Here is a 25,519-nt window from a genome sequence, read left to right as displayed (position 1 = left end):
TTGATGTGGCTGTGCATTCCTGAAGTTTGGATTTCCATGAGATGACCCTGTTTCCAAGTTTGAAACAATATCAGATTGTTGATTTTCAGTTGTCTATGGAGCTTGCGAAGTCAGAGTCGGTATATCCGACTACAGCTGAGTTGTCATTCGGTCCGAACAGAATACCAAGGTCTTTTGTGCCCGCTAGATATTTGAACACATGCTTAACTGCGTTCCAATGCGATCGACCGGGGTTATGCATAAATCTGCTGACGACTCCAACGACGTGAGCTATATCAGGCTGTGTCGCGACCATCGCGTACATGAGGGAGCTGACTGCCGGTGCATACGGTACCGACTTCATAATTTCCCCCTCCGGACCGGATGTCGGGCAGTCTCGACGAGACAACCGAGAATTAATAGGGAGCGGGGTAGAGGCAGATTTCGTTGATCGCATGTTGAAGCGTTCGAGGACACGTCCAATGTAGTCAGATTGAGACAGAAACTATTGTCGTCGATTACGATTCCGATGTATCTTCATGCCAAGAATGTGTCATGCCAGACTGAGATCCTTCATGGCGAACTTCAACCGCAGTTGCCGAATGAATTTGGCTAGTTTGCCTGCATGGCGTCCAGAAATTAGCCGTAGATGATGAGAAAGATGGGTGATCCATCTCGAGCTGTTTTCGTGAAAATACAGTGGTCCTCATCGCTCTTTGAGAAGCCGATCGATTGGATGAAGTCGTCGAACTTCTTATACCACTGTCAGGGCGCTTGTTTTAGGCCGTAGAGACTCTTCCTGAGTCGGCAGACTAGATGTTCTTGGCCGGGTACCACAAAGCCTTTCGGTTGCTCCATATAAATTTCCTTCTCAAGATCACCATGGAGGAAAGCCGTTCTGACATCTAGCTGAATCAGCTCCATGTTTTCGGCTGCCACTACGCCGAGCATAAAGCGAAGGGTTGTCATTTTCACCACTGGTGAAAAGATTTCGTCGAAATCGACGTTGTGTTCTTGTCGAAAAACCTTGGCTACTAATATGGCCTTGAACTTCGGGCTTGCCGAATTAGACGTCTCCTTAATTAGATAGACCCACTTACACGGAAGAGCACGTCGATTTTTCGGGAGTTCGACCAAGTCCCAAGTGTTGTTCATACGAATAGAGTTCATTTCTGACTCCATTGCTAGATGCCAGGTGGCTGATTCGGCTGATGCCGAAGCTTCTTCGTATGACGTCAATTCTTCAACATTTGTGAAGAAGATACTAAGAGAGTATCTCTTCGGGGGTTGCGACAGTCTCTCGGATCTTCGAGGTATGACTAGACTGGTCGCATCGGGTGTCGTGGTTGGATGATCCAAAGCTGAATCGTTCGGCTCTACCGAGTCGGAATTCTCCGAGTCGGTGTTAGGGGGTTCAACTACCCGTGAAGTTGATCGTGTGTTGTGCGCTGGACTTTCCTAAAGGGTTGGCACATTAGAAAAAGTTACCCTTTGGATTTCGATCGGTTTTTCGACCGATTGATTCATAACCGACTCATTCAACACTACATCCGAACTTCAAACAATTTGTCTGTGTTCGGGGTCCCAGATTCGGTATCCCATTTCGCCATCTGATCCATAACCAAGGAAAATACATTTCCTGGACCGTGGTGCAAGTTTGCGGCGATCACCTTTCGGGATGAGGGCATATGCCTCACATCCGAAAATCCTCAGCTTATCGTAATTCAGCTTATTGCCGGTCCATAATTCCTGAGGTACCCAAAGTCTTAGAGGCGTACTCGGCGACATATTGATTATGGGTACTACGGTAAGTAGGGCCTCTGCCCAGAAGCCATCCGACAGCCTGGAGTGTTAGAGCATGGAAACTATCCTTTCTTGAAATGTCCAATTCATTCGTTCGACAATTCCATTCTACTCCGGACTATGTGGTGCCGTAAATTCACGTTGTCGTGAAGATTTCCGGCTACTGTGTGAAATCAGGGTGGAATGGGCAAGTCGGTGGTCTGCAACATGTGCACATGTATACTAGGAAATGGTGTATAGAAATAAGAGGGGAAATTTTATCCCACATTGTAAGGTCCCTCCCTCCTTGGGCTATAAAAGGAAGGGAGGGGTCACTGATGAAGGGGTTGCCCATTTTGAGTTAGGAGGGTATACCACTTAGGTCGAAGGTCTGTTAGTTCTTCTTCTTCTTACTTTAGAGTTCTTTGAGGTCTTCTTCTTTGTGTCTGTTTAGGGTTTTAGCCAGGTGAAGAGCTTGGATGTTCGGTGGGGCTCCACTTCTGCTCGGCCTCCTTTGCAAGACCCCGCTAGGAGAGACGAGCCCGAGAGCTCCCCGACGGCGGCTTGGCGACAGACTGCTGTTGTAACATAACCTACCTTGGTCCAACTCGAAGGGGATGTATTCTTTCCCTTGTAATATACATATTTGTGTCTGTCTGTGCATATCAGTGTATTTGGTGGTGTTGGAAGCACAACCCCTTGCTTCCTATGCATAAGAGTCGGTGTCGTGAGCACGCTCTCCCTCTCCTTTGTCTCTCTCTCTTGTGTTCGGTTGCCTCTAGAACGCGTTCGGAGTCGGTTTCTCGGCACTCCTTTTCTCCCTAGTCCGAAACCCCTGTGGTCCCGCCCTTCTCCACGCATGTGCGTAACAACGCGACAACGTCGTATGCTGTGTTTTCGGCAAAATTTGACAAATTCTTCTGATTTGAACTCTCCCCCATTATCGGTCTGAAAACATTTCAGTTTTCGACCAGACTGATTCTCTACCATAGCGAGCCAATCAGAGAAGATCGAGAAGACACGATCTTTGGTTCTAATTGGATAAGCCCACACCTTCCTAGTCGAGTTGTCAATGAAGCTGACAAAATAAAAAGCACCACCGAGTGACTGATGTGGCATAGGGCCACAGACATCTGAGTGAACCAAATCGAGCGGGCTCGATTCTCTCAAGGCTGAAGAAGGGTGTGTCGTGGCTATTTGTTTGCCATATTGACAGTGCTCGCAGAATTGATGATGTGAGAAGGAGAGTTTAGGGATGTAACTGGCTCTAGATAAGTGCGTGATGCTGGCCTTGCTGAGGTGTCCGAGTTGTTCGTGCTATAGTGATGACACGGGAATGTCAACCAAAAACAGGCTACCCTCCCTAAGCGTAACAGTGGATACAGTGAATGTATCTTCGGTCCTTTAGCAAGTAGGAGGTTTCCCCTGTGGAGTGTCCACCCTCATGAGAAACCGGCGCGAATGCCATCTTCATCCAATTGTCTGACTGAGATCAGCGGTTGTGAGAGTTCAGGTACATGTCGGACATTGCGTAGCACCAATGTAGAACCACTCGCAAGGTGGAGCTCTACCGTGCCGATTCCAATTATATCGCAGTGTTGCGAATTTCCTACTCGAATTGATTCGGAATGTCGGGCCATGTATTGCTGAAATTGGGATCGATGAGGAGTTACATGAAATGATGCACCCGAATCTAAGAGCCATGTGCTTGATTCTTCAGTCGTAAGTAGAACTTCTGATCCGACTGGATTTTCGATTGAGAGTATGATCGGGTTGTTTGATAGTACGTCAGCTGAAGAACTGACGTAGTTGATCTCCTCGTGCAAGCCACTCTTCTTGTCGGCTCGCTGAGCCTTGTCGTTTTTGGTCTTGAGAGCACAACAATCGGCTTTGATGTGTTCGGGTTTCTTGTAGTAGTTGCATACTCGATTATCCCATGACTGATGTTGTCCAGAGGACAGAAATGTAAAATTAGGAAATTAGCAAACGGCGGTAGTGTAACCGAGTAGGAAAGAACGCCAACGAGCACCGAGTCTGAGTATCACGGGCCACCGACGGCTGGACTATGTATTAGGGGAAACGTTATTTAAACAAGGTCGAGTACCTCAGATGGGGGAGAGAGAAAAAAAAGGATAGGTGGAAGCACTAGCAAATTCCATCGTAATTAGATACTATTGTAAGGTCACCGGCCGTAGGCCGTGCTCTGTAACCCTTTTGCTGTCGCATTAATACATATCTGTTATTGTGCCCATCTTGCTCCATGAGTCTGTGTTTTCTCTCGTATTTCTGAATTAAGAGTCATCCACGCCTATCAAGATCTCACTAGTGTTCCATCTCGGATTATTTTCTACCTCACGACGCCTCTGTTTACGAGCCTTCACGTAACACATCCTTTGCTACCGATAACCTCAGGTCTATCGAAGGTGTCACCCAAAGGAACGGGTTACACAATTCGGCACGCCCGGTTACAGATGTGAGTGCACAACGAACTTCGTTGAAGGTAACCACTAGCCGCCATTACGGCGCCCTCTCGCACCACAAGGTCTCAGCCACCTGCCTGACACCCTGAGCCAGTTGAAGGAACTTCCGACTCGGCGGTCACTGACCAATCCTTTCCCGAGCAATCGGAGGCTCCCCCAGTGCAATCCTCGCCACTGGACACTCAATCGAGAGTTGATTCCCCACCACAACCCCCGCCAAGCCCTCCGGAGGTCACTCAACTAGAACTAAACCTTTTCCCGGTGCTACTAGAAGACCCGGAGTACATCATGTCGTACCCATACCCATGTTACACCGACGGACCAGACACGGAGTCACACATCCGTGCCTTCATATCTACGTGGCAAGCCAACCACTCAACTCACCGCCTCACGCAGACCGAAATCGATGCCTCAAAGATTGCCGAGTTCACACTCTCCCTCGATGGACCGACCGCACGATGGTACTCTCGCCTTGAACTAGGAGAGGGAACCACCTTCCAAATCGTGCGCACAAAGTTCCTTGAACTCTTTCATCGCGAGGTGCCCAAACGGGAACTGCTCCGACAATTCTTCTCGATATGCCAAGAACCGCACGAAATGGTTGCGCAGTTCACTATCCGGTTCCAGGATCTCTACCGAGAAGTGGCCGACGATGTCTCAGCACAACATATACCAGACACTTTCCTGTCCAGTTTAGGAGAGCCTCTCCGAACAACTCTCGCACTTACAAATTTTGCCAACCAAACTATCGAGGAAGTCATAACGCGAGTCCTAGCCCTCGATCGATCCCAACACGGCGCGGCCTTCTCTATGACCTCCCTACAGAATGCCCTTCCACAGGAGGACAACCGCTTTCACCAAGCCCTCCAATGCATGATCTGTTTAGGCTCGGGTCACCTGGCTCTCGAATGTCCTCATCGCCCACAGTGTCCAATTTGCCAATCACGATCTCACACCGTCGAACAATGCGAGTACAACATGGTCAATCGCACCACGACCGCACCAGTTCGCCAGATTGAGCCCAGGAACACGTACTCTCGACAAGATGAGCGTAATTCCTATCAAGACAACGATAACGATCGCCCATGATCACCGGATAGACGACGCCAGGACGACGATTACCGTCGAGATGACCGCCGGGATTGCTATCGCGACGACCGGAACGACGATTATGATCGTTACAACAATGATCGGGATGATAGGTATGATCGGAGGAACTCACATAACGATCGGCGAAACGGAAACCGCAACTCACGCAACAATAGAAGGAACAACGACAACCGCTGACGAGATGCTCCTCCAAACGACTAGCGGAACACCAATGCACCTCGGACCAACTCGCCACCAAACGAGACAAGGAATCAACCGCAACAGCTCCCACACACAGACCGGGTTGACATCAGCAACTTGACCAACGTTACGTGTTTTAAATGTAACCAACTCGGCCACTATGCCACGCAATGCCCAACAACCGATCGTGGCAAAGCACCTGCAGGGAACAGTATCATGGCCGATGTTCAAACCGTCACTAACCGGAGTAAAGTGCAGACCATACAGTGGCAAATCCAGGATGAAGTCCGTCAGGCAACAAAAGAATGGATCGACAAGGCCAATAAAAAGAATGTCGTGCACATGCAAACTGACATGAGAGACGTGCCTAGCGAAGCACCACAAACCTCGGTACCATCCACGTCGTCGAAGGACGACCAACTATAGGATGTTCTTACCAACTCTCGCATCTCGTTGCCCCTACATAAACCGTTACCACTCATGCCGAGATTTCATGACACCCTGGCGGCACTCCAGGCCAATACTAAGCCCGTGACGCCACCAGTACACCTCACCGAAGCAAGCACAGGTCCACCACTCATGGATTCTCAGAACCCAGCCGTGCGAATAATCATTAAGGGACAAGACCTGCACGGATGCATCATCGACGACGGATCCGGCGTAAATGTTATTAGCGAGTCAACGTGTCACAACCTCGGCCTGAATCAATGGGAACCATGCCCCTTTTGGCTTCGGATGGCCGACACCCGCTCCGTTCGTCCCATTGGTTTAATCCGCCATCTCGACTTCGAACTTGAAGGCCACATGTTCACGATCTTGGCCGTCGTGCTAAGACTGGAGACACAAGGCGCCTACCCAATGTTACTAGGTTGACCATGGTTGCGTACAGCGAATATCAAGTAGCATTGGCAACGCAACATGATCTCGTTCCGAAGAGGCAAGATAAAAGTCCGAATCATCACCGAAGAATGAGTCCCCGTGGCCCTCAACACTTCGCCGTTATACGCGGAAGGGGTCCATATGCTTGACGGTTTGGCCGATGAGGAGGTCGATGACTTCCTAGATGATCATCCCACAATCATCCCTCTCTTCGAAATCAATGCCATACCAACCATCGAGCCACCTAAAGACGAGGAAGTCACAGAGGAATCACCACCCCAAGATGAACCAGATCCAACCACAATTGCCGAGCTACGCCATGCTCAGGATGCTTTCGAACGCAAACTCGCCATTTCACAACAAGCCAAAGCATCAACTCTGGAAACAATAAACCTCAGTTCGGACGAGAATCCCCGTACATTACAAATTGCCAATAATCTACCAACCGGAGAACGGGCATCCCTCGTATGATTGCTCACCGACTACCAAGATGTTTTCGCTTGGTCTTACACCGATATGAAGGGGTTGGATCCTCAATCCTACCAACATCAAATCCACCTCTTACCCGACACTCGGCCGGTTCAGCAAAGGCGCTACAGGATGAACCCCAACTACGCCGCTAAAGTCAAAGAGGAAATCGACAAACTACTCCGAGTGGGCTTCATTCGCCCTGTTAAACGGGCCACGTGGTTGAGCTCGATCGTAGTAGTCCCAAAGAAGAACGGAAAAATCCGCGTCTGCGTCGACTATCGGAAGCTTAACGCGGCAACAGTCACCAACGGTTTCCCTCTCCCCTTCACGATCAACGTCCTCGACACGGTAGCGGGCCACAAATGCTACAGTTTCCTCGATGGGTTCTGCGGCTATAACCAGATAAGAATGCACCTGGAGGATTAGGAGAAAACCGCTTTCATCACGGAATGGGGTGATTTTGTGGCAGAAGTAATGATGTTCGGTCTAAAAACGGCGCCGGCTACGTTCCAGCGCATCATCACCGAAATCTTTCATGACTACATCCCGACGTTCATGCAAGTCTTTCTCGATGATTTCGCCGTGTATGGCCATCGACGGGAACACATGACCTAGTTACGACTCTGCCTGGACCGATGTCGCCAAGCTCGATTGAGCTTAAACCCGGCGAAATGCGCATTCTTAGTCACCAGCGGCAACCTTCTTGGCCACATTGTCAGTCAAGAAGGCATCGCTATGGACCCGGATAAAGTAAAGGCCATCCTAACCGCCCCCGCACCCTCGAACGCAAAGGCACTAAGCCGATTTTTGGGACAGATCCGGTGGCACAACCGAATGATACGACATCTGGCCGATTTCGCGACACCTTTACACGCGACAGTCCATTGCCTTCCCTTCCAATGGACGTCAATGGAGGACACGGCCTATTTGACCCTGAAACTAATGCTCTCACATGCCCCGATGGTCCAGCCTCCGGTTTGGTCCGAACCGTTTCATGTCTTCGTAGATGCTTCGGACATCGCCATCAGAAGTGCCCTGATGCAATGCACACCCCCGAATTGGTATAGGCCCATGTACTATGCCAGCCGACGGCTCTCGACCGCGGAAAAGAATTACTCCACCACCGAACGGGAGGCCCTCGGTATGATTTATAGCATCAATAAATTCCGGCATTACCTCTTGGGCCGGAAGTTTACCTTTCACGTGGATCACTTGGCCCTTCTTTATTTGGTCCATAAACAAGCCCTCACCAGACGGTTGGCTCGGTGGATGCTCCTACTCCAAGAATTTGATTTCCAGATTCAGCATTGACCCGGGGTACAACACGTCATCGCCGACTACTTGATCCGTCTTGAGTCAGGGGAACCGGCGAAAACAACGTACGACGAGCTACCGGATGCCAGCCTATTTAACCTGACCACGATGCCAGACGATAACAAAGATGAATGGATCACGGACATGACCCATTTTCTCACTACCGGTTTACCTCCCGAGCACATGCCCCTTGACGCGAGAAAACGCCTAGTAGTGTGTAGCCGGAATTTTTGCCTTGTCTCGGACATTCTCTACCACAAAGGCTCAGACGGCATATGACGCCGAGCGATTCAGCAATTCGAGAAGAATGCCATTCTTCAGGAGGCCCACCATGGAGTAGTCGGGGGGCACTACACCGGGGATTCCACGGCAAGGAAGGTTTGGCAAAGCGGATTGTGGTGGCCGACAATGAAGAGAGACGCTCACGAGTTTTGCTGGCAGTGCGATTTGTGCCAACGATTGGGGCAACCAATGGAATAGTCACGCATGCCACACCAGCCGATTCTTCCGTTGGACCCATTTCAAAAATGGGGTTTGGATTTTGTAGGCCCTTTCAAGCCACCCGCGGCCCGTACAAGGAATAGGTATATTATCGTTGCCACGGACTACTGCACCAAATGGGTCCAGGCTAAGGCACTCCGAGACAACACGGCGGCATCCATGTCTAAATTCATGTATGAGCATCTTTGGTGCCGTTACTGATGCCCAATTGAGCTCGTTAGTGACCAAGGTGGGCACTTCATCAATCATATAATACGTGAGCTTACACACCACTACGCGGTGGTGCACAAGAAAAGCACACCATACTACCCGCAGGCGAACGGCTTGGTGGAATCGACCAATAAAATCCTCCAAACCATACTGAAGAAGATCGTCAATGAAAACAAGACCGATTGGGATGACAAACTCCAGAGCGCGCTGTGGGCGTATCGTACGACTTTCAAAACAAGCATCCAATCAACCCCCTTTCGAATGGCGTTCGGGTTAGAAGCCGTAATGTCCGTCGAGTTCCAAGTCCTGAGCCTCCGAGTTCAAGTCAAAGCACGGCTCCCCGAGGCCCAATCCGAGCAATACCGGCTGGAACAACTCCTCGAACTCGGCGAAGACAGGATAGAGAGTATGGCACAGCTCGAACAATGACAACGACAACGCAAGGCTTTCGTGGATCGACATCGAAACGGGCTGGAGAAGGAGCTCACCATCGGCAAACCGGTTCTTCTTTTTCAAACACGACTCGGGTCAATGCCGGGAAAATTAATATTTCGGTGGACCGGTCCATTCTGGATTATCGATGAGTTCAACAGGATGTTCTAGCTCGGCACACTCGCCGGCGACACTGTCAAAAGCTGGGCCAATGGTTTCCGACTTCGACCATATCGAGGCACTACACCACCCAACCCGTTTACCGAGCCACACGACACAAACGAGTTTCGGGAGACCACCACGGAGGAGGCCACGTGTCCCCCTTAATAAGGACTCACCCACCTTTTTGAAATTAATAAAGTAGGTAGGATTAACCATAGTTTAGCCGTCGATTAGTTACACCTACACCACCCACCTAGGCACCCACAATTTAGGAGCACCCCTAGCCACCTCTCATTTAGTACCTATTCAAGCACATGCAAAGCACTCGAAGCACCCCACTCACCTTCAGGACACGTGGCACTAGTCACTTATAATGGCACCCACGACTCGGAATCTTCAGGATTCGCTTCGGGCACAAAACCCTAGGAGTAAGTTACTAAAACCGTTTCCAAAACGCAGCACATACACAGAAGTTCAATATCGCTCCCAACCTCCATCACTCTCAAGCTTAGAAGCCCCTTCTTGCTCTCATCGCTCTAAACACTCTTGCTCTCAGGCCCTCTTTCGCTCTCATAGCCCCTCTGCCGAGCTTCCCCTTCCTGTTGCTCCTCCTCTGTCTCGCCCTCGCCTCATCACTCTTCCTCACTCTTCCACACAGTCAAACCCCGTCTCCATTTCCACCATGCCTCTTACCGCTTCAACAGAAACCCGCGCCTAGCTCCAGGAACGAGGAATGGGCGGTCACCTAAAGATCATTGATGCCCCCGCGCACCCGGATGCCCAAGGAGTGGCTAGACGTATTTGTCCCGAAGCCATCACCAACAATGTGCTTCAGGCTGCTTTGGACCTGCAATGGGGAGGGGACCATGAGGTCGACATACCCCCGGCATCGAAGCTGAAAGAGTACTTCGGTGAGTACTCAGCCTCAGGGAAGGCATATCGCACGTATGGCGGGCCCAACAGAGCTTTCGGGGAGATTGCTCGTATATTGATGGAGTATGCATTCGTGCATACAAACTCGACGAGCATGCCGCAGAACAAGGCAGCCATCATCATCAGCACGTATGAAGGAAACATAGTCGATTGGGGAATCATCACAGGCGAAGGACTTCGCGCCGCCTTAGCCTCATTCCAGTCAGGTAAGAAGATGTTGTCTGTTCTTACCCACTTTTTGATGGTTCTATACCCACCCTCTTCTCTTCCTTCCCCTCGGACACTCACGTCCCCACCACCACCACGAAGGCAGAGAGAGAAATTGGTTGCCATCAGCCACAAAGCATGGGAGGAGCCCACACTGCCTTCACCTCCTACCGCCGACCAAAACCCTGCATCGGCACCACCACCCACCCAACCCCAACAAAAAAGGGCAGTTTCCAAGACCTGCCAAGAATGGGAGGAGGAGATAGCCACGGAGGAAAACACGGCAAACGATGTCACCATTCGACAGCCAACGCTGCGTCCCTCTGTAACTCCCCCAGAGCCTAGCCCACGCCCCAACACACAGTAGGCAGCACCACCATGACCCCAGAAAAGGAAGCATGCAGAGGAAACGACACCACCGGCCCCGGAACCCCAAACCCAGCCGAGCAAGAAAAGACGACTCAACCGCGAGTCCTCAGCAGAACAGAAAGAGCCACAACAGGAGCAAGCCTTAGTTGTCAGCCAGAGAAACCTAGCCATTATCCCTGAGGAGGCATCGCTGAACCAAGGAAAGATCGAGCATGGGCAGACAACGCAGATCTCGGAGGATGAAGTCCTTGGTTATAAAGACCTCCCCGTGGAGGCATACGAATTTAGTGCGCTCCTACGCCTCGATACGACATTCGAGCTGGTCAACTTCCTCGCCAGAGCCCAAGTCGTGGCAGCCGCTCGAATGGCGGAAGAGCACGCCGAAACAAAAATGATTCAACGCGCGCTATTAGGTGAAATTGAGCCCAAGGACGACAACGCTTTACAAAAAATAGGGAGGAAGAAGCAGGCAAAACAGGCCGCCCTCCACATGAAGGTCCCCGAGTTGAACATGGCCCTCATCGAGGCATATAGGGACTTGGATCGCACTACGCGGGCAGCCAAAGAGATGGCCCGAAAGATAAAAACAACCCAAAAACAAGCTAAGGTGGCTACGGAATTATGGCACGCTGCGAAACGGAAACTGGCAGCTTGGGAGCAAAACCGGCCAGAACAACAACTCTTGAGCCTTCCGGCCACGACCACCGAGGCCCTCCCAACCCCTCCACGCATAACAATGATAGATGAAAGCATCGTCACGGATTCAATCCTGACGATCCAGGCTAGCACACTAACGGACTCGTTACAAATGGTCAATGCCTGCACAACAACCGAGGCGGCCACGCCCATGGAGAAGACCGAGACACCACCCCCTCGTCCACCCAAGGAGGTGGCAACCCAGACAGAACCCCCGCTCCGGGATTACCGAGCGGAGCTTAAAGAAGAACAACGGCGGACCGAGAGACACAAACAACGGCATCAAGAGGCCATGGCTCGCTTAAAAGAAGAAGCTTCCAAACAGATGGCCGAGATTAGAGCCCAGGCCGACCAAAGGATACACGAGTAGAACGAAACACTGGGCCGGGTACAAGCGCAAGCCGCGGGCAAAGAAGCAGAACTCAAAAGCAAACATGGTTGTAATCTTTTTAGGCATATCCACATCTAACACAAACATTCTTCCTTGTCGTTTTCCTTTTGCAATGAGCTTTCCATTTTTCTCTATGAAGCATCCACTTTGCTTAAACTTCACTTGCATTCCTTGCTCCACTATCTGTCCAACAGAAATCAGATTTTTTGCAAGGTTTGGAATATGCATCACATTCAGCATATACTTTGTTTTTCCTTTTTCTTCCCACAATGGGATATCTCGAACATGCTCGATTGTATGGGTGGTGTTATCACCTGTTTGTACATAAGCGGGAATCTCTAGTTCTCTTAGACTTTCAAACCAATTTTTATGTCCTGTCATATGATTAGATGCCCTAGAATCTACATACCACATAAACTCTTCATTGCATCTCTGTGAACATTCAGCCATTGCTGTTGTTTCATGTTGCACCACAAATGCACCATCTTTATCACAGTCTTCACTAGTTGAGGCATAATTATTTTGTTGTCTCTTCCCTCTTTTTCCATCATTTTGCTTTTTATAGCATTCAACCTATGTATGGCCTGGTTTTCCACAATACCAACAGCCATCATCATTCAAATAAGTTTGCTTACCTCTATCTCGATTGCTCCCCCTGCCTCAGATGTTGTTTCTTCCACTTGTAGCTTGTTGTCCTCTTCCTCGATTGTTATTGTTGGTTCTAGCTGAACCAAATCTTCCATGGCCTCTTCCTCGGCCTCTTCCAGCACTATTGTAGAGGGCTTGCCCCTCAGTCTTAGAGTTTCCTTTTTTTACATCATCCATCTGATTTCTTTCTTCCACTACAAGCATTGAAACCAAATCTGGAAAACTTAGGATGCTATCCCTTGTGAGAATAGATGTTTTGAAGCTTTTATATTGAGGTCCTAAACCTCTTAAGCATATTTCCACCTTATCATCATCTTCTACCTTCACATTGATAGAAGCAAGTGATTCACATATCCTCTTTATTTTCAGAGCATACTCATTCACTGAAATTTTACCTTTTTCTAAGGTATTTAGCTCAGTCTTCAACTGAAGCTTTCTAGCCTTTGTGTTCATTGCAAACAGTTTTACTGAACTGTCCCAAGCTTCTTTTGGAAGCATAACATCCTGTATGTGTCCAAGCATCGAATTTGAGATGCTAAGTGAGAGCCAATGCAATACTTTCCTTGCCCCTTGATTCCATTCATTAAATGCTTTGATCTATGCAGCAGTTGCATTTTCCTCAGGGATCTCTGGAGCCTCTTCTAGGTCTCCTTCAATGTAATCCTAGTATCCTTTTCCCATCAGGAAATTTGTCATTCTGAATTTCCATAGCGGGAAATTGTTTTTATCTAATTTTTCTGCGACTATTTGGCTTCCATTTTCTGTAGCCATTTTCTCTTCCAAATTAGGGCTTTTGTTACAATTACTTCAACAAGCAACTCTCTTATTCAGATTAGCAAATAGAGAAACAACCTTTCTCAGATCTGTACTATTCTAATCTTCTTTACAAGCAACTCTGCTTTGATACCATGTTACGAAGGCACTATGGCTATTCTGTGTGCATAACAGATCGTGATGTGCGGGATCGTTTAGCGCTCAAGACAAAAAGGGGAAGGAGAAGGAGCCTTACCTCTGCACAGTCCAAAAAGCTTCTATCTCATTACACGCAGAGCTCAACTTGCTCTCGTCTGTTTTCTATTCTTTCTTCTCTACTCTACTCTCACTCTTACTCTTACTACACTTACTTTTTACCTAAGTATATAAGTGACTTATATATGTAGCTAATTAGCTGTCTGTAGCTAAATAGTTGTGCATAGCTAAATAGTTGTTTCACCTTTATGTCCACTAGTAGCTAATTAGCTAATAGCTAATAGCTACTATAGCTTATTTCTCAATAAGCAACACATACATTTGTTGAGCTTGTTTCTCAACAAAAGTACAAGGGGAAATTATGCCATAATGTATATGATTGTATATTGGACATGTTGGTTAACACATGCCACTTGATTATAACAAAAGAGGTCATGAGTTCGAATCATGACATGACCATTGTCATGTTCGTGACACTGCCTTGTGGCAACTAAACTCTTGTAGTGAGTGTGTTAGTATTATGTATGGCTCGATGCCATGATGTTGGTATGGGACGCCAATCGAGTCCCTCTCGACCCTTCGCTCGGGGGTGGTTGGGTGGATTGGCACCCTTGTTTCTCTTTTTTCTCTATTTTCTTTTAATATATTTCCTTATCTCATGCTTACATTAGTATTTAACTCTAACAAGGTGGATGTGATGATGTAGTGGGTGTAAATGGGGAAAATTTTGAAGTGAATATTAGAGAAACTACAAGGACAAGATCAAAACAATAATTAGCATAGCGTAAATGGTAAGGGCTAATAGTTGATTTTGCTCTATAAATAGAGCTACTAATTGAAGTAAGGATTCAATATCCTGAATCTAGAATCCAATGAACAACAAGGATTTCAAGTAGTAGTAATTTTTTCCTCATTGGTAAATTTGGCAATGTTAGAAATGCGACTTGCAATTGTGACAAAGGAGGACCTACGAAATTTATACCATATGCATGTGAAAATCACATTCTTGCAATGGGATCTTGAGGAGATAATTCATGTGGAATAACTAGTTGACCACATATAATTGGGAAAGGAGGAAATTATATGTTAGCACTGGAAGAGTTCATACAAATTGAAAATGAATATCCTTGTAATGGTACTAATAGTTAACTTGATCGATGAAGTTTAAACAATTATTTTGCAACAAAGAGGATTCCTTGTGATACATTACATAAGAGTGCAAACAACAGTTCAATCCTCCTCAACCCATATGTGGATTGTATGCTAATTGCGGGGTAATCAAAGAAAGATATTCGGGCTTTGAAGCAGAAGTTGAACCAAAAGTTTGACATGAAGGACCTAGAAGAGGCATTGCATATATTAGGGTTGTGAAAGTTCTGACTCTTGGGATGGGAAGAACCAATAGATTCACCTATCTCAAGGTGTGTTGATAACCAAAGGGCTCTAGCAAATCCATATGAATAGAACCAAGCCTCCCAATATGCCAAAGCTTTTCTGCAAGAGATTGGGTGAAGAGGACGACATATAATGTAATTTGAATGAGAATAAATGCGAAAAGATCCATACTCATCCATTGGCAGAAGCTTCATGTATGCCATGGCAGACACTAGACTTGGTATTGTGTTCCCAATTTGGTTGATTAGCATATTGTTGTAAAATTCTAGTAAGATGAATTGGGAAGTGGTAAAAGAATTATTTTGCTATCTAAGCAAAATGAGGAATCACTAATACACTATTCCTTACTCGCTAACATGTGAACTCACTAACCTACAAGAACTAAAAAGCCCCAAACATGGCATGCCCATTAGGTGAGAGATAGGTTTGCTACACAATTAAAATGTAGATGCCTACACAAACTATGTGGATATAGCCCCTAAACATAGGTACATAGATGGATAAATATATGGCTATAAATAGGACACAGTAGGGAAAATTACTAGTTGGGGGACTTGTGAACACTCTAGATTTAATGGCACGAGGAAAACTCATGCTTGTTGGGTGGTTGATTTAATTGGCTATGTGGAAACATTGTTATAGTGTACCATGCAAAGTTTGAATTTCATACTCATTGTATAATCTATAATTGTCTTTTCACACTCTCTTGAATTCAACATGTGATTATTTGCCATTCTTTCTGCTAGGTGTTTTGCATTATGGAGAAAACCATGGACTAACTCTTTGCAAGTTGTAGTATAGCATTGTCGAGCATTCGTGCCATGTCTAGTTCTATGTGTACTATTGACAACAAACAAGGGTAGATATACCTTAAAATATATCCATCCCATGGGTTGATCACTAGAACGATATGTATTGCTAATTCTAACAAATTGTGTGCACATAACGCCGACATGGACATATGCATAGACATTTGCACATAGAAAGAAAGATATATTAAAAATTGGCCCATGAGACAATTGGAGCAAACGTGTCAGGAGTGGGATTTGAACCCACGCCGTTTTGGACCACTACCTGAAACTGGCGCCTTAGACCGCTCGGCCATCCTGACTTTGATTTGGAGAGTCCATATGTATTACTAATTCTAATGAACTGTGTGTGCATAACGCCTATGACCAAATACAAACATGCATTCACACACACACACACAACCAACATTTGGCACGAAACATGTACGCACTTGATCGAATACAGAGGAACACATATACAAGTTAGCTGGACTGTAAAAGAATTCCTTCGCCTCAGGATCATTTCCCGTTTCCGTGCCATTCGGTCCATGAGTCTGGACTTTTTTGACTTTTCAAAGTAGAAAAAGTCAATGGTCTCTTTTATCTACAGACCAAATCTTCGGAACATTACTCTGATTTGTTTTCCTCTCCTGCCTGTGTCTTTATAATTATTTTTTTGTTGGCTTGCAAACCCTAACCCTAACCCTAATAGGTTTCACCAGTTTGCTATAAAAGGCCTAATCCTAACTCTTGCCCTGTGATATTTTTTCGTCCTTTTGGATCGTTCTGTAGCTATGTTCAACCTTCTGTCCAAGAAGTTCTCAGATCTGAGTGGGAGCAGTTATGTGGACCTGAAGAGAAACAAGATGAGCGACATAGAAGAAGGGAGGGAGACAGAGATGAGCACGGGGACTGGGCCGGCACCTAATCTCGACCATTTCTTCGAAGAAGTAAAGAAGATCAAAGATGAGATGGACAAGGTAAGAAAGCTTCTCTCCTTTCTTCAAGTCGCTAATGAAGAGAGCAAAACCATCACAAAAGCTCAAGCCATGAAAGATCTACGGGATCGGATGGATAAACACATCCGAGAGATTCTCAGAGAAACAAAACTGATCAAATCGAAGCTCGAGGATCTCGATCGAGCAAATTTGAACAATCGGAGGATACCGGGGTGTGAAGAAGGGACCTCGACCGATCGAACCCGGATGTCAATAACCAATGGCCTAAGAACCACTTTGAAAGACCTAATGCAAGATTTCCAAGCCTTGAGGAAATCTATGGTTTCGGAGTATCGGGAGACAATCGAGAGGCGGTATTACACAATCACAGGTGAGAAAGTGGATGAGGAGACATTGGATCGGATGATCGACACGGGAGAGAGCGAGAGCTTCTTGCAGAAGGCGGTGCAAGAGCAAGGCCGGGGTAACATCATCGAAGCGATCAAGGAGATACAGGAGAGGCACGATGCCGTGAAAGAAGTGGAAAAGAGCCTGGTGGACCTTCATCAGATCTTTCTGGATATGTCGGTGCTTGTCGAATCCCAGGGAGAACAGCTGAACAGTATCGAGGCATCGGTTCTAAAGGCTTCTTCATTCGTAGAGAAGGGTACGGAACAGCTGGTTGTTGCGAAAGAGCATCAAAGAAACACAAGGAAATGGACTTGCATCGGCATCATTATCCTACTGATTATCATCATTATTGTCGTGTCTACGCTTCTTGTTAAATTCCTACCGAGCAGCAGTTCTTCGACACCTACAACTAGTAGTACCACTGCTAGCCCTCCGCCTCCACCCCCGATCTCTCCTGCGTCCGGGTAATTCATTTCTCCTCCGCGCCTTTCTTTTCTCCGTCTTTTGGTTCATTCATTCGGAACATCAAATGCAAATACATTGATACCAATGTGAAATGCTGATGAATCCAAGACCTCCCGGGGCTCTAAACCTGCATGAAGGCATCATCAATCGAAAAAACATACTAAAAATGTGTTTGGATCCAAACAGAAGAAAAGGCCTGGCTTAACTCATCTTCACAACAATACTTCCATGCATTTTTTTTAGACCTGCATTTTAATTTCATGCAATCCTTTCATTTTATTCAAACATCAATGTTTTCTTTTGCTGTTTTTATCAAGCAACTTCATCTTCTCCACCTTGGTTTACCATCTTTGCTGCCTACTACATCTTTGATTCTTCACACACACACATATATATAGACACATGCATGCATGTTTTCGTATATCACCATCCCCAAGCATTTCTCTTAGCAATGCATACATTTCCTGGGGATCCCCATATGCTAATGACAATTAGCAATAGAATTATATATGCATTTTTTCATGGCTTTTTAACAAAAAACTTAAGTAATAATATGTGTACTATTCCTTGGGATCCCCTACATTAGCAATAATACTAAAACAAGAGTGTGAACTTGGATGTTTTCTTGTTTTTATTTCAAATAATACGACCTTGCCTTGCATATATGCTCTTCGTGCTCTTTGCAAATGTGATAGAAAGAAGTTCCTTGCTCCAGACCACTATTTTATCATATTTCCTCATATCTGTATTTTTCTCATTTTAACGAAACTTCACCAATGCCATCATCTTCATCTTTGATGGCATTGTTATCATCACCACCATAATTATGATCTATAAAATCGGTGAAGCCATCTCACTATATGAATCCATCTTTTTTAAGCCAGCAGCTACAAATAGCAATCAATCTTTGAGAATTTTTTTGGTGAGTGAAGTCAAGCTTCAAGTGTCTCTAACTTGAGTCTTGGGCCAATAGTTTTTATTGTTGATCTGTATCGCCAATCTTGTAATATAATTGTGTGCAACAATAAATAAATTTCTGTTACTTCTAGCCATAGTCTTATGGTAAAGTTCTGTATGTTTTGTTGAGATCAGCACATTATGCTATTTTATTATCGTGCATAACTGTAGTTCAATCTTTGAGTTTGTCACCATTTTCCAAAGCCATTTTTGTATGATAGGCTGTTATTTATAAATGCTGATATATATTCAAATTAGCAATAGGTAATGCTTCGGTTCGGTTTAGGAGTCTTAAACTCAAACTGTTTAAACAATTGAAACTTAAAACTGAGCTGAATCAAATCGCAAAACCTTTAAATCTAAACTATTTTAATCGAAACCATTAAAACAAAACCGTTAAAAGGGGTTTCCAAGATCTTAACCAAATGGTTTGAGAGATTTACCAACCATTAAGCCATTAAGTTGCGGTTTGCTTTCGGTGCAGATCAAATTATTGATGATCGGACACTCAATTTTTTCAAAGATATATTTTATATTAACAAACACTTAATTATATTTTAAAGAAACTGGTTAACCTTTTGATTAAATAATCAATTAGATACTTTATATTGTCATAACTCTTTAACTTCTTAAATGACTTAAAGTTGAAACCATTAACCAAATGTAGAGCATAAAAAACATAAAATTTATCATAACTTGGGAAAAAAAAATCGTAAACCTAAACTTTAAATCCTACATTTAGAAAAGAGAAAATATCAAGCTTAACCTTAAATCATGTAGTTCAAAACTAATTTGTAGATGGTTTAGCTGATTAAGGGTCTAATCAAATCAATTGAATTGAACCCTTGAACCCCCAAGTCTAACCCAAATGGAAACATTTTCAACTTCTTAGACCTTAATTGAATTGTTTAAATAGTTAAGTTTTTAAGCTATGTTTCATGCAATTTGGTTCGGATTAGTCCAAATTGTTGTTGATTGTCAATTCAAAATTATATATGTTGAAGTATTTTTAAGAGTGACAAAAACTATTTGACATATCCAATGTTGTTGTATACACATACAATTAAGTAATTATGAAATCTTACCTAATGCCTTTTAGAATTTGTATTAGAACTTGATTTGTTATTGAGCTTAGGTGCATGTCAGATTATTGTTGTGGATTACCATCATTTGACTTCATTATTGGTTTTAGGGGACAACGCTAAAATATTGTTATGTTTATCTCTAGTCTTGTAATGCCTTCACAGTTTTTTTACATACACAAATTCACTTGGGTAAATGCATTCCTCCTTCCTTCTATCAAATGGTAAGAATAAATATAGACCTTCAAAATGCACATTCAAAAGTCAAATGCAAAGGGAAAGAACAGGTTAGTAATGTGGCATGTAGCTCAAACTAGTGTAGACGACAAAAGTCAAGTTACTAGACAATAGAATAATGATGGTGACACTCCTTTCGTATGTGGGTTGAAGAAATTGTCTCACTCCAAAATTACAATGATACACTACAAAGCTTTGAATGCACTGTTTAGGGGTATTTTTGTATTGGATAAAAATGCTGACAAGTGAGACCCAAGTTCATGCGTGAGTAATGCCCTTTGGTGCACTAAAGGATGTTTTATTCAAGATCATTAAAAGAGCAAATGCATGATATTGTCGAGCACTAGACCAATATACTTCCCATTTTGTGACAACTTGTAATGCAAAGCACTAGTCATACAAGTAGAATCAAAACAAGACCAACCTCAAGAATGGCTAGTCATAGGTCAGACAAATTGCAATTGGAAACGCCTTCCAAATTGGTAGGTAGACCTGGACAAACAAAAGGATTAAAGAGCATGGGTTCTTATTGAAATATTGAAAGGAACAAAACGAATTTGGTGAATTAGGAAATTGGCCACAATAGCCTAAGGATAGCATGAAGGCATAATCCAATTTAATGCCTACTAGAGGTTGAAATTGGCTTATGAGACATATAAAGTTTAAGCTATCTATATTGAAAACTAAACTTTATAGGTTTCCTACATATGCATCATAATGATCTAAAAGCAAGAGGTGAGTTAATCCTTCTTGACCCTTAACATGGTTTTACAAGAATCAAGTGCATTAACTATAATTATGTATGAGATGAATATCATTGAGGGGACATGGTCTTTGAAGTTGGCTAGCATGGTGGAGATGTCGTGGTGAGGGGACATGGTGCCTAAACATGGTTGGTGTGGTAGTGATCAGGTGCCACATTTCGCTCCCCCAAGACAAATCCTCTCCATGATCTACTGTTGGTGTGGCCCATGTAACTTCTATATCAATACTCTTTAAGTCTCTATTGTCCTTGGCAAATTGAACTCAAGTAAGCTTGCTATCATTTTTCAAATGTTAGATTAGTGTCCTTAGGCTCAAATATTATTATTGATGCCTCAATCTTAAGCTCATTCATGCTTTTTAGCCATCAAACTAGGGACATGTATTTTCCAATAGGACAACAATGCAAATATGTAAAAGTAGCTTAGAATCTCACCTAGTATTCAAAATCTTGAAGTACCTTGAATGAATACTCTTCCTCTTTAAGTACTAGCCTTGTAATGTAAGGCTCATTCTTAAGTTGGACGTGCAATGACTTTATGTTGGGTAGGCAAGAAATACACATCGTTGTAGGCTTGTCACCACAACTATATACACATCTTGGACAATATGTTGTTGATTATGAAAGATTTCATCACCAATTGCCTCCACATTTTGGATCCCTACATTGGAGTCTCCTTATGTTTCTTCTTCCTCTTTATTCTCCTCCAAGGGCCTTCCATAAGATGGAACATGTTTGGTCTAAATTGCGGCCCTACAAAATGCCAAATATTGGGCATGTGAATGCATGCACTTGAGCTTCCATAATCTTACCTTCATGATTTTGAATCCATGACAAACACCTTTGCCTTTTTCCCATGCTTCTTTTGGTCGAGTATCAACACTATCAATTCAAGATCCATGATGTAAGTAGGCAACTTGGTGATGCTTGAAAGTTTATTCTCCCCTAGAGCTAGAGCTTAGACCTTTCCCTCCCTCCTTAATAATTTCTCATTAAGCCCAATTATTTAGGACTTCGTATTAACTTAAATTGTTGTAATATGTTTACATGGCTTAATGGAAGCTAAAAGGCGTTGATGATTCTCCTGACTCTCCATTCTTTTCATAAGTGTCTTTAAGTGTAATAAAATCTCTTTTGTTTATAGTTAACATTAATCATGTGATTCTGATTATGTCGTCAATACTAGCTTGAGAGTAGTTAAACACCCATTTTCGGCTATAGTCTTGCAAACAAAAGGGTAGACAACTGTATGGTCCCACACATTGACCTCATAATAGTTCTCATGAAGAATGTCCAAGTAAGTTGCCGTCTTCAGCATAGTAACAAGAGATGTTACATTTGTTAAAACTAGTTTCTTAAAGGAATGTCATCAAAGAGGTTAAATTATGTCTTCAGCATAGTAACAAGAGATGTTACATATGTTAAAACTAGTTTTTTAAAGGAATGTCATCAAAGAGGTTAAATTATGTGTCTCAAGATCCATACCTTTTAACTTTTCTTTGATTTTTATGTGAAACAACTTCCATGCTTTCATTGCTTATAATTGTTGGATATCATAATCATGAATATAGGTTTTTGAAGGTGCTTTGTGTTTCCTTTTTTAAGTTGTTGTGAAACCCTCATCTTGTTTTTGTTGAAATGAATCCCATGTTTTCATCATCCATTCTATCACGTCTTCTTATATGCTCAAACATGCACAAAGAAATACACTCTATACATTTGCCTTAAGACATGGTTGTCATGCAACATGTAATTATGTCTTGAGCGACATGGTTGTCATTCATCAAATATGCATGAAGTGGCAATTGCACATCACATGCACTCTCACACACATGCATTGACACATGATATGCATTCTTATTGAAACACCTATTTAAGGAGAAGAAATTGAAGTAGGTAGGCATTAAGAAAAATTCATTTATGAATAATAATCAAGAGATCAAGCGAGCTTATTGGGAAGGTTTCTCATTTCTCAAAAACAAAGTGAAGGCTTTGAGTTGAAGTTCAATAGAGATAAAATGTTATCCTTATGGTGGAATATTGTAAATTTGGTAACTAAAGTTATGCATTCTCAATTTAATAGAGCATATTTTTATCATATATTGTTTGCTACTTGAAGCTTGCACTATCTACATATCTTCTTTTTGCTCGTTTCTCTCGCTTTTCTTTATTAACTCTCCTTGCTCATTGCCCCAATGGTACGATGCACCAATGACGAACTCCACAACAACATTTACTCTCATACACATCCTCACACAATTACATTAATACAAATACATATTTCGGATCATATACATACTCCTCAACATAACCATATACATATATATTTCTTAACTAAATCATACTTGCACATTCTTTTACACATTACTATATGTATACTCTAAATTACCCCAAAGAGTTGACGCCCACATAAAATTCATATTGAAGAGAAATTCCTATTCGACAACCGACATCTTCCCTGATTCAATTTATGGTGGTCTCACTTACATTTCTCCTGCGGGCGCAAACTTCGCGACAACGAATACATAATAATTAAAAATATTAATCCCTTGAATAGAATAATATTGGATGCAGTTTTTGGCGTCAATGCTCATCTATGAGGCTTAAAAAGCTTACAATGGTAAGGAATTGAGTACTAGTCTTTAGGGTTAACCTTTAGAGTTAACATGAATATCATGATGATTCACACCATATATTCTCACGAGAATATATGATGCATATTAGTAAAGGCATTGATGAGTATGCTTATCACTGTGATAATTAGCTAGATAATATCATAGTTAACAAAAACAGTAAAAACATGTTCGCGTTCACAAATGGAAGGATAAGGAATATTCTGTTTGATTTTGGGGCTTTTTTGGCCATTTCATAAAACATCTTGATACTAGTATCACATATTCTCAAAAACTTGATGAAAAAACTGAAAATTTCACCATTTGGTAAAATTGGAAAATGTTGGCCAAATACGAAAAGTAACTTTGCGTATTTTTAAGGAAAAATGAAAACTAATAATTGTTTAGATCTTAAAGAAATCGAAAGTGAAAGATTTCAAAACAATTAGCTTTTGTATATCATTGAATAAAATGTTGTCTAAATCTATTACATATTGTTGCACAAAATATACATTCAAGAGTTATTTGCGTCACTATGATCACTCCTTTCATGAGAGTCACTATTATAGCTTATATACAATTGTGACTATTCCTTCTCATTTTCAAATGTACCAATCAAAGCATTGTCTTCATCTAAACTCAGATGGTGTCTCGAAATTATGCGCACTAAATCTTGTTCGCCTTCAATCCGAGACACCTTTTAGACATGGTAATTTCTCTTTTATTATTTCTATCGTTGACATCCTTAAACATCCAACTTTTGTCAATGTAAAGTCATACACAATGATTACCATCGGCACAATTATTTAACAACAGAGATTTTCGTACAATTTGGTACAATGTCACGAATTCAAATTGCAACACAATTCGATACTCAGGTTCAAAGTGTTTTCATCACAATTTGATTCTTAGTATCGAATTCAAGTTCAAAGTTTTTATTTTATTTTGTTTTGAAATAAATAAATAAATAAGTTAAACCTGGATTTGATACTAAGTATCGAATCGTGATGAAAACATCACAATTTGAAATCTGGATTCAGGTTCAAAGTTTTTTTTTTCAAAAGAAATAAAATAAAATAAAATAAAAACTTTGAACCGGAATTCGATACTAAGAATCAAATTGTGATGAAAACATTTTGAACCTGAGTATTGAATTGTACTGCAATTTGAATTCGTTACATTGTATCAAATTGTATTGAAATCTCTGTTTTTAAAATAATTGGATGGTAATCATTATGTATGACTTTACACTGACAAAAGTTAGATGAGCAAGTGAGTTTCATTCACATGAGGATTAAAGCCTTAATGTTTTCATTAATTGCCCCATTACCTGGTGAACTTGAGGAGGTTATTGATTTTGACGACGAGCTAGTAGAGGACCCTACCATTGCTAGCCTATGTGGAGTAGATACTATTCCACAAATTTTGGAGCAGAGTTCTCAAAAGGAAGAAGAGGAGAGTAATGTGGATACCCTGATAACTATGTGATATGTTCTAATGATATATTAATGTTCACGTCTAGGTTTGACAGTTCATGAATATTGTCTATATTTTTGGAGTTCTAAATTTATGGTTGTTGATGAGCACTAAATTTATAGATGTTTATAACACTTTCAGAACCCACATCTCCTCAAGATGGTGAAATCATTAATCTTAACTTGTGCTTTGAGTTAACCATTGTGATTTTCCTTAAGTTAACTACATTTCATATTAGTAGACCATCAACGTTTAAACATTTATCAGAAAACTATTGAATTTTCGAAATTATCATTGTGACACTTGTTAAATCTCAAAAAATTAGGAAATTTTACATGTTATTTACGACATGTGATACTAGTGTATCAACTTTCTGAAAATTGCCTAAAATCGTAAGATTATAAAAGGAATCTAATGATGGAATGCACCATCCTTCCACTTTTGAGCGCGAATGTGTTTAAAGATATTCTATAATGCGTGTTTGATTAGCAAATAAGCATTAATTGTTATGTAGACATAATGTAGGTGATGGTAGGTCACTAATATTTACACAAGTGAAGGATATGTTCACTAATGTTAAAAAGGGGACTAATGTGATTAGATAGAAGGAATGATAGGTGCATGCACTATCATGATTTGGACAACCAGTGAATGGAGAGCCTTTTAGAAAGGCACATCTATT

General features: G+C 42.9%; 1 protein-coding gene, 1 non-coding gene and 1 pseudogene across 2 annotated transcripts; 1 reads left to right on the top strand and 2 right to left on the bottom strand.

The window, feature by feature from the left end:
• The window catches only part of LOC147864423 (uncharacterized), a 70,899-nt pseudogene that overhangs the window by 29,759 nt on the left and 15,621 nt on the right, over nt 1-25,519 (bottom strand).
• Nucleotides 16,140-16,219, bottom strand: TRNAL-CAG (transfer RNA leucine (anticodon CAG)). Its single transcript has one exon. It is a non-coding gene; the product is annotated as a tRNA-Leu (tRNA).
• LOC147864424 (syntaxin-125-like) lies at nt 16,605-18,845 on the top strand. Its single transcript, XM_087320233.1, has one exon. It carries the CDS (start codon nt 16,691-16,693, stop codon nt 17,711-17,713), a length of 1,023 nt encoding a protein of 340 aa, XP_087176359.1. The 5' UTR covers nt 16,605-16,690; the 3' UTR covers nt 17,714-18,845.

The sequence above is a fragment of the Azolla caroliniana genome, unplaced genomic scaffold (genome assembly GCF_043228905.1).
Source record: "Azolla caroliniana isolate FFs.n. ecotype wild unplaced genomic scaffold, voAzoCaro1.0.p SCAF_5, whole genome shotgun sequence".
Taxonomy (NCBI): domain Eukaryota; kingdom Viridiplantae; phylum Streptophyta; class Polypodiopsida; order Salviniales; family Salviniaceae; genus Azolla; species Azolla caroliniana.
The sequence above is the reverse complement of the archived record's forward strand: the minus strand, read 5'-3'. Positions and strand labels throughout refer to the sequence as shown.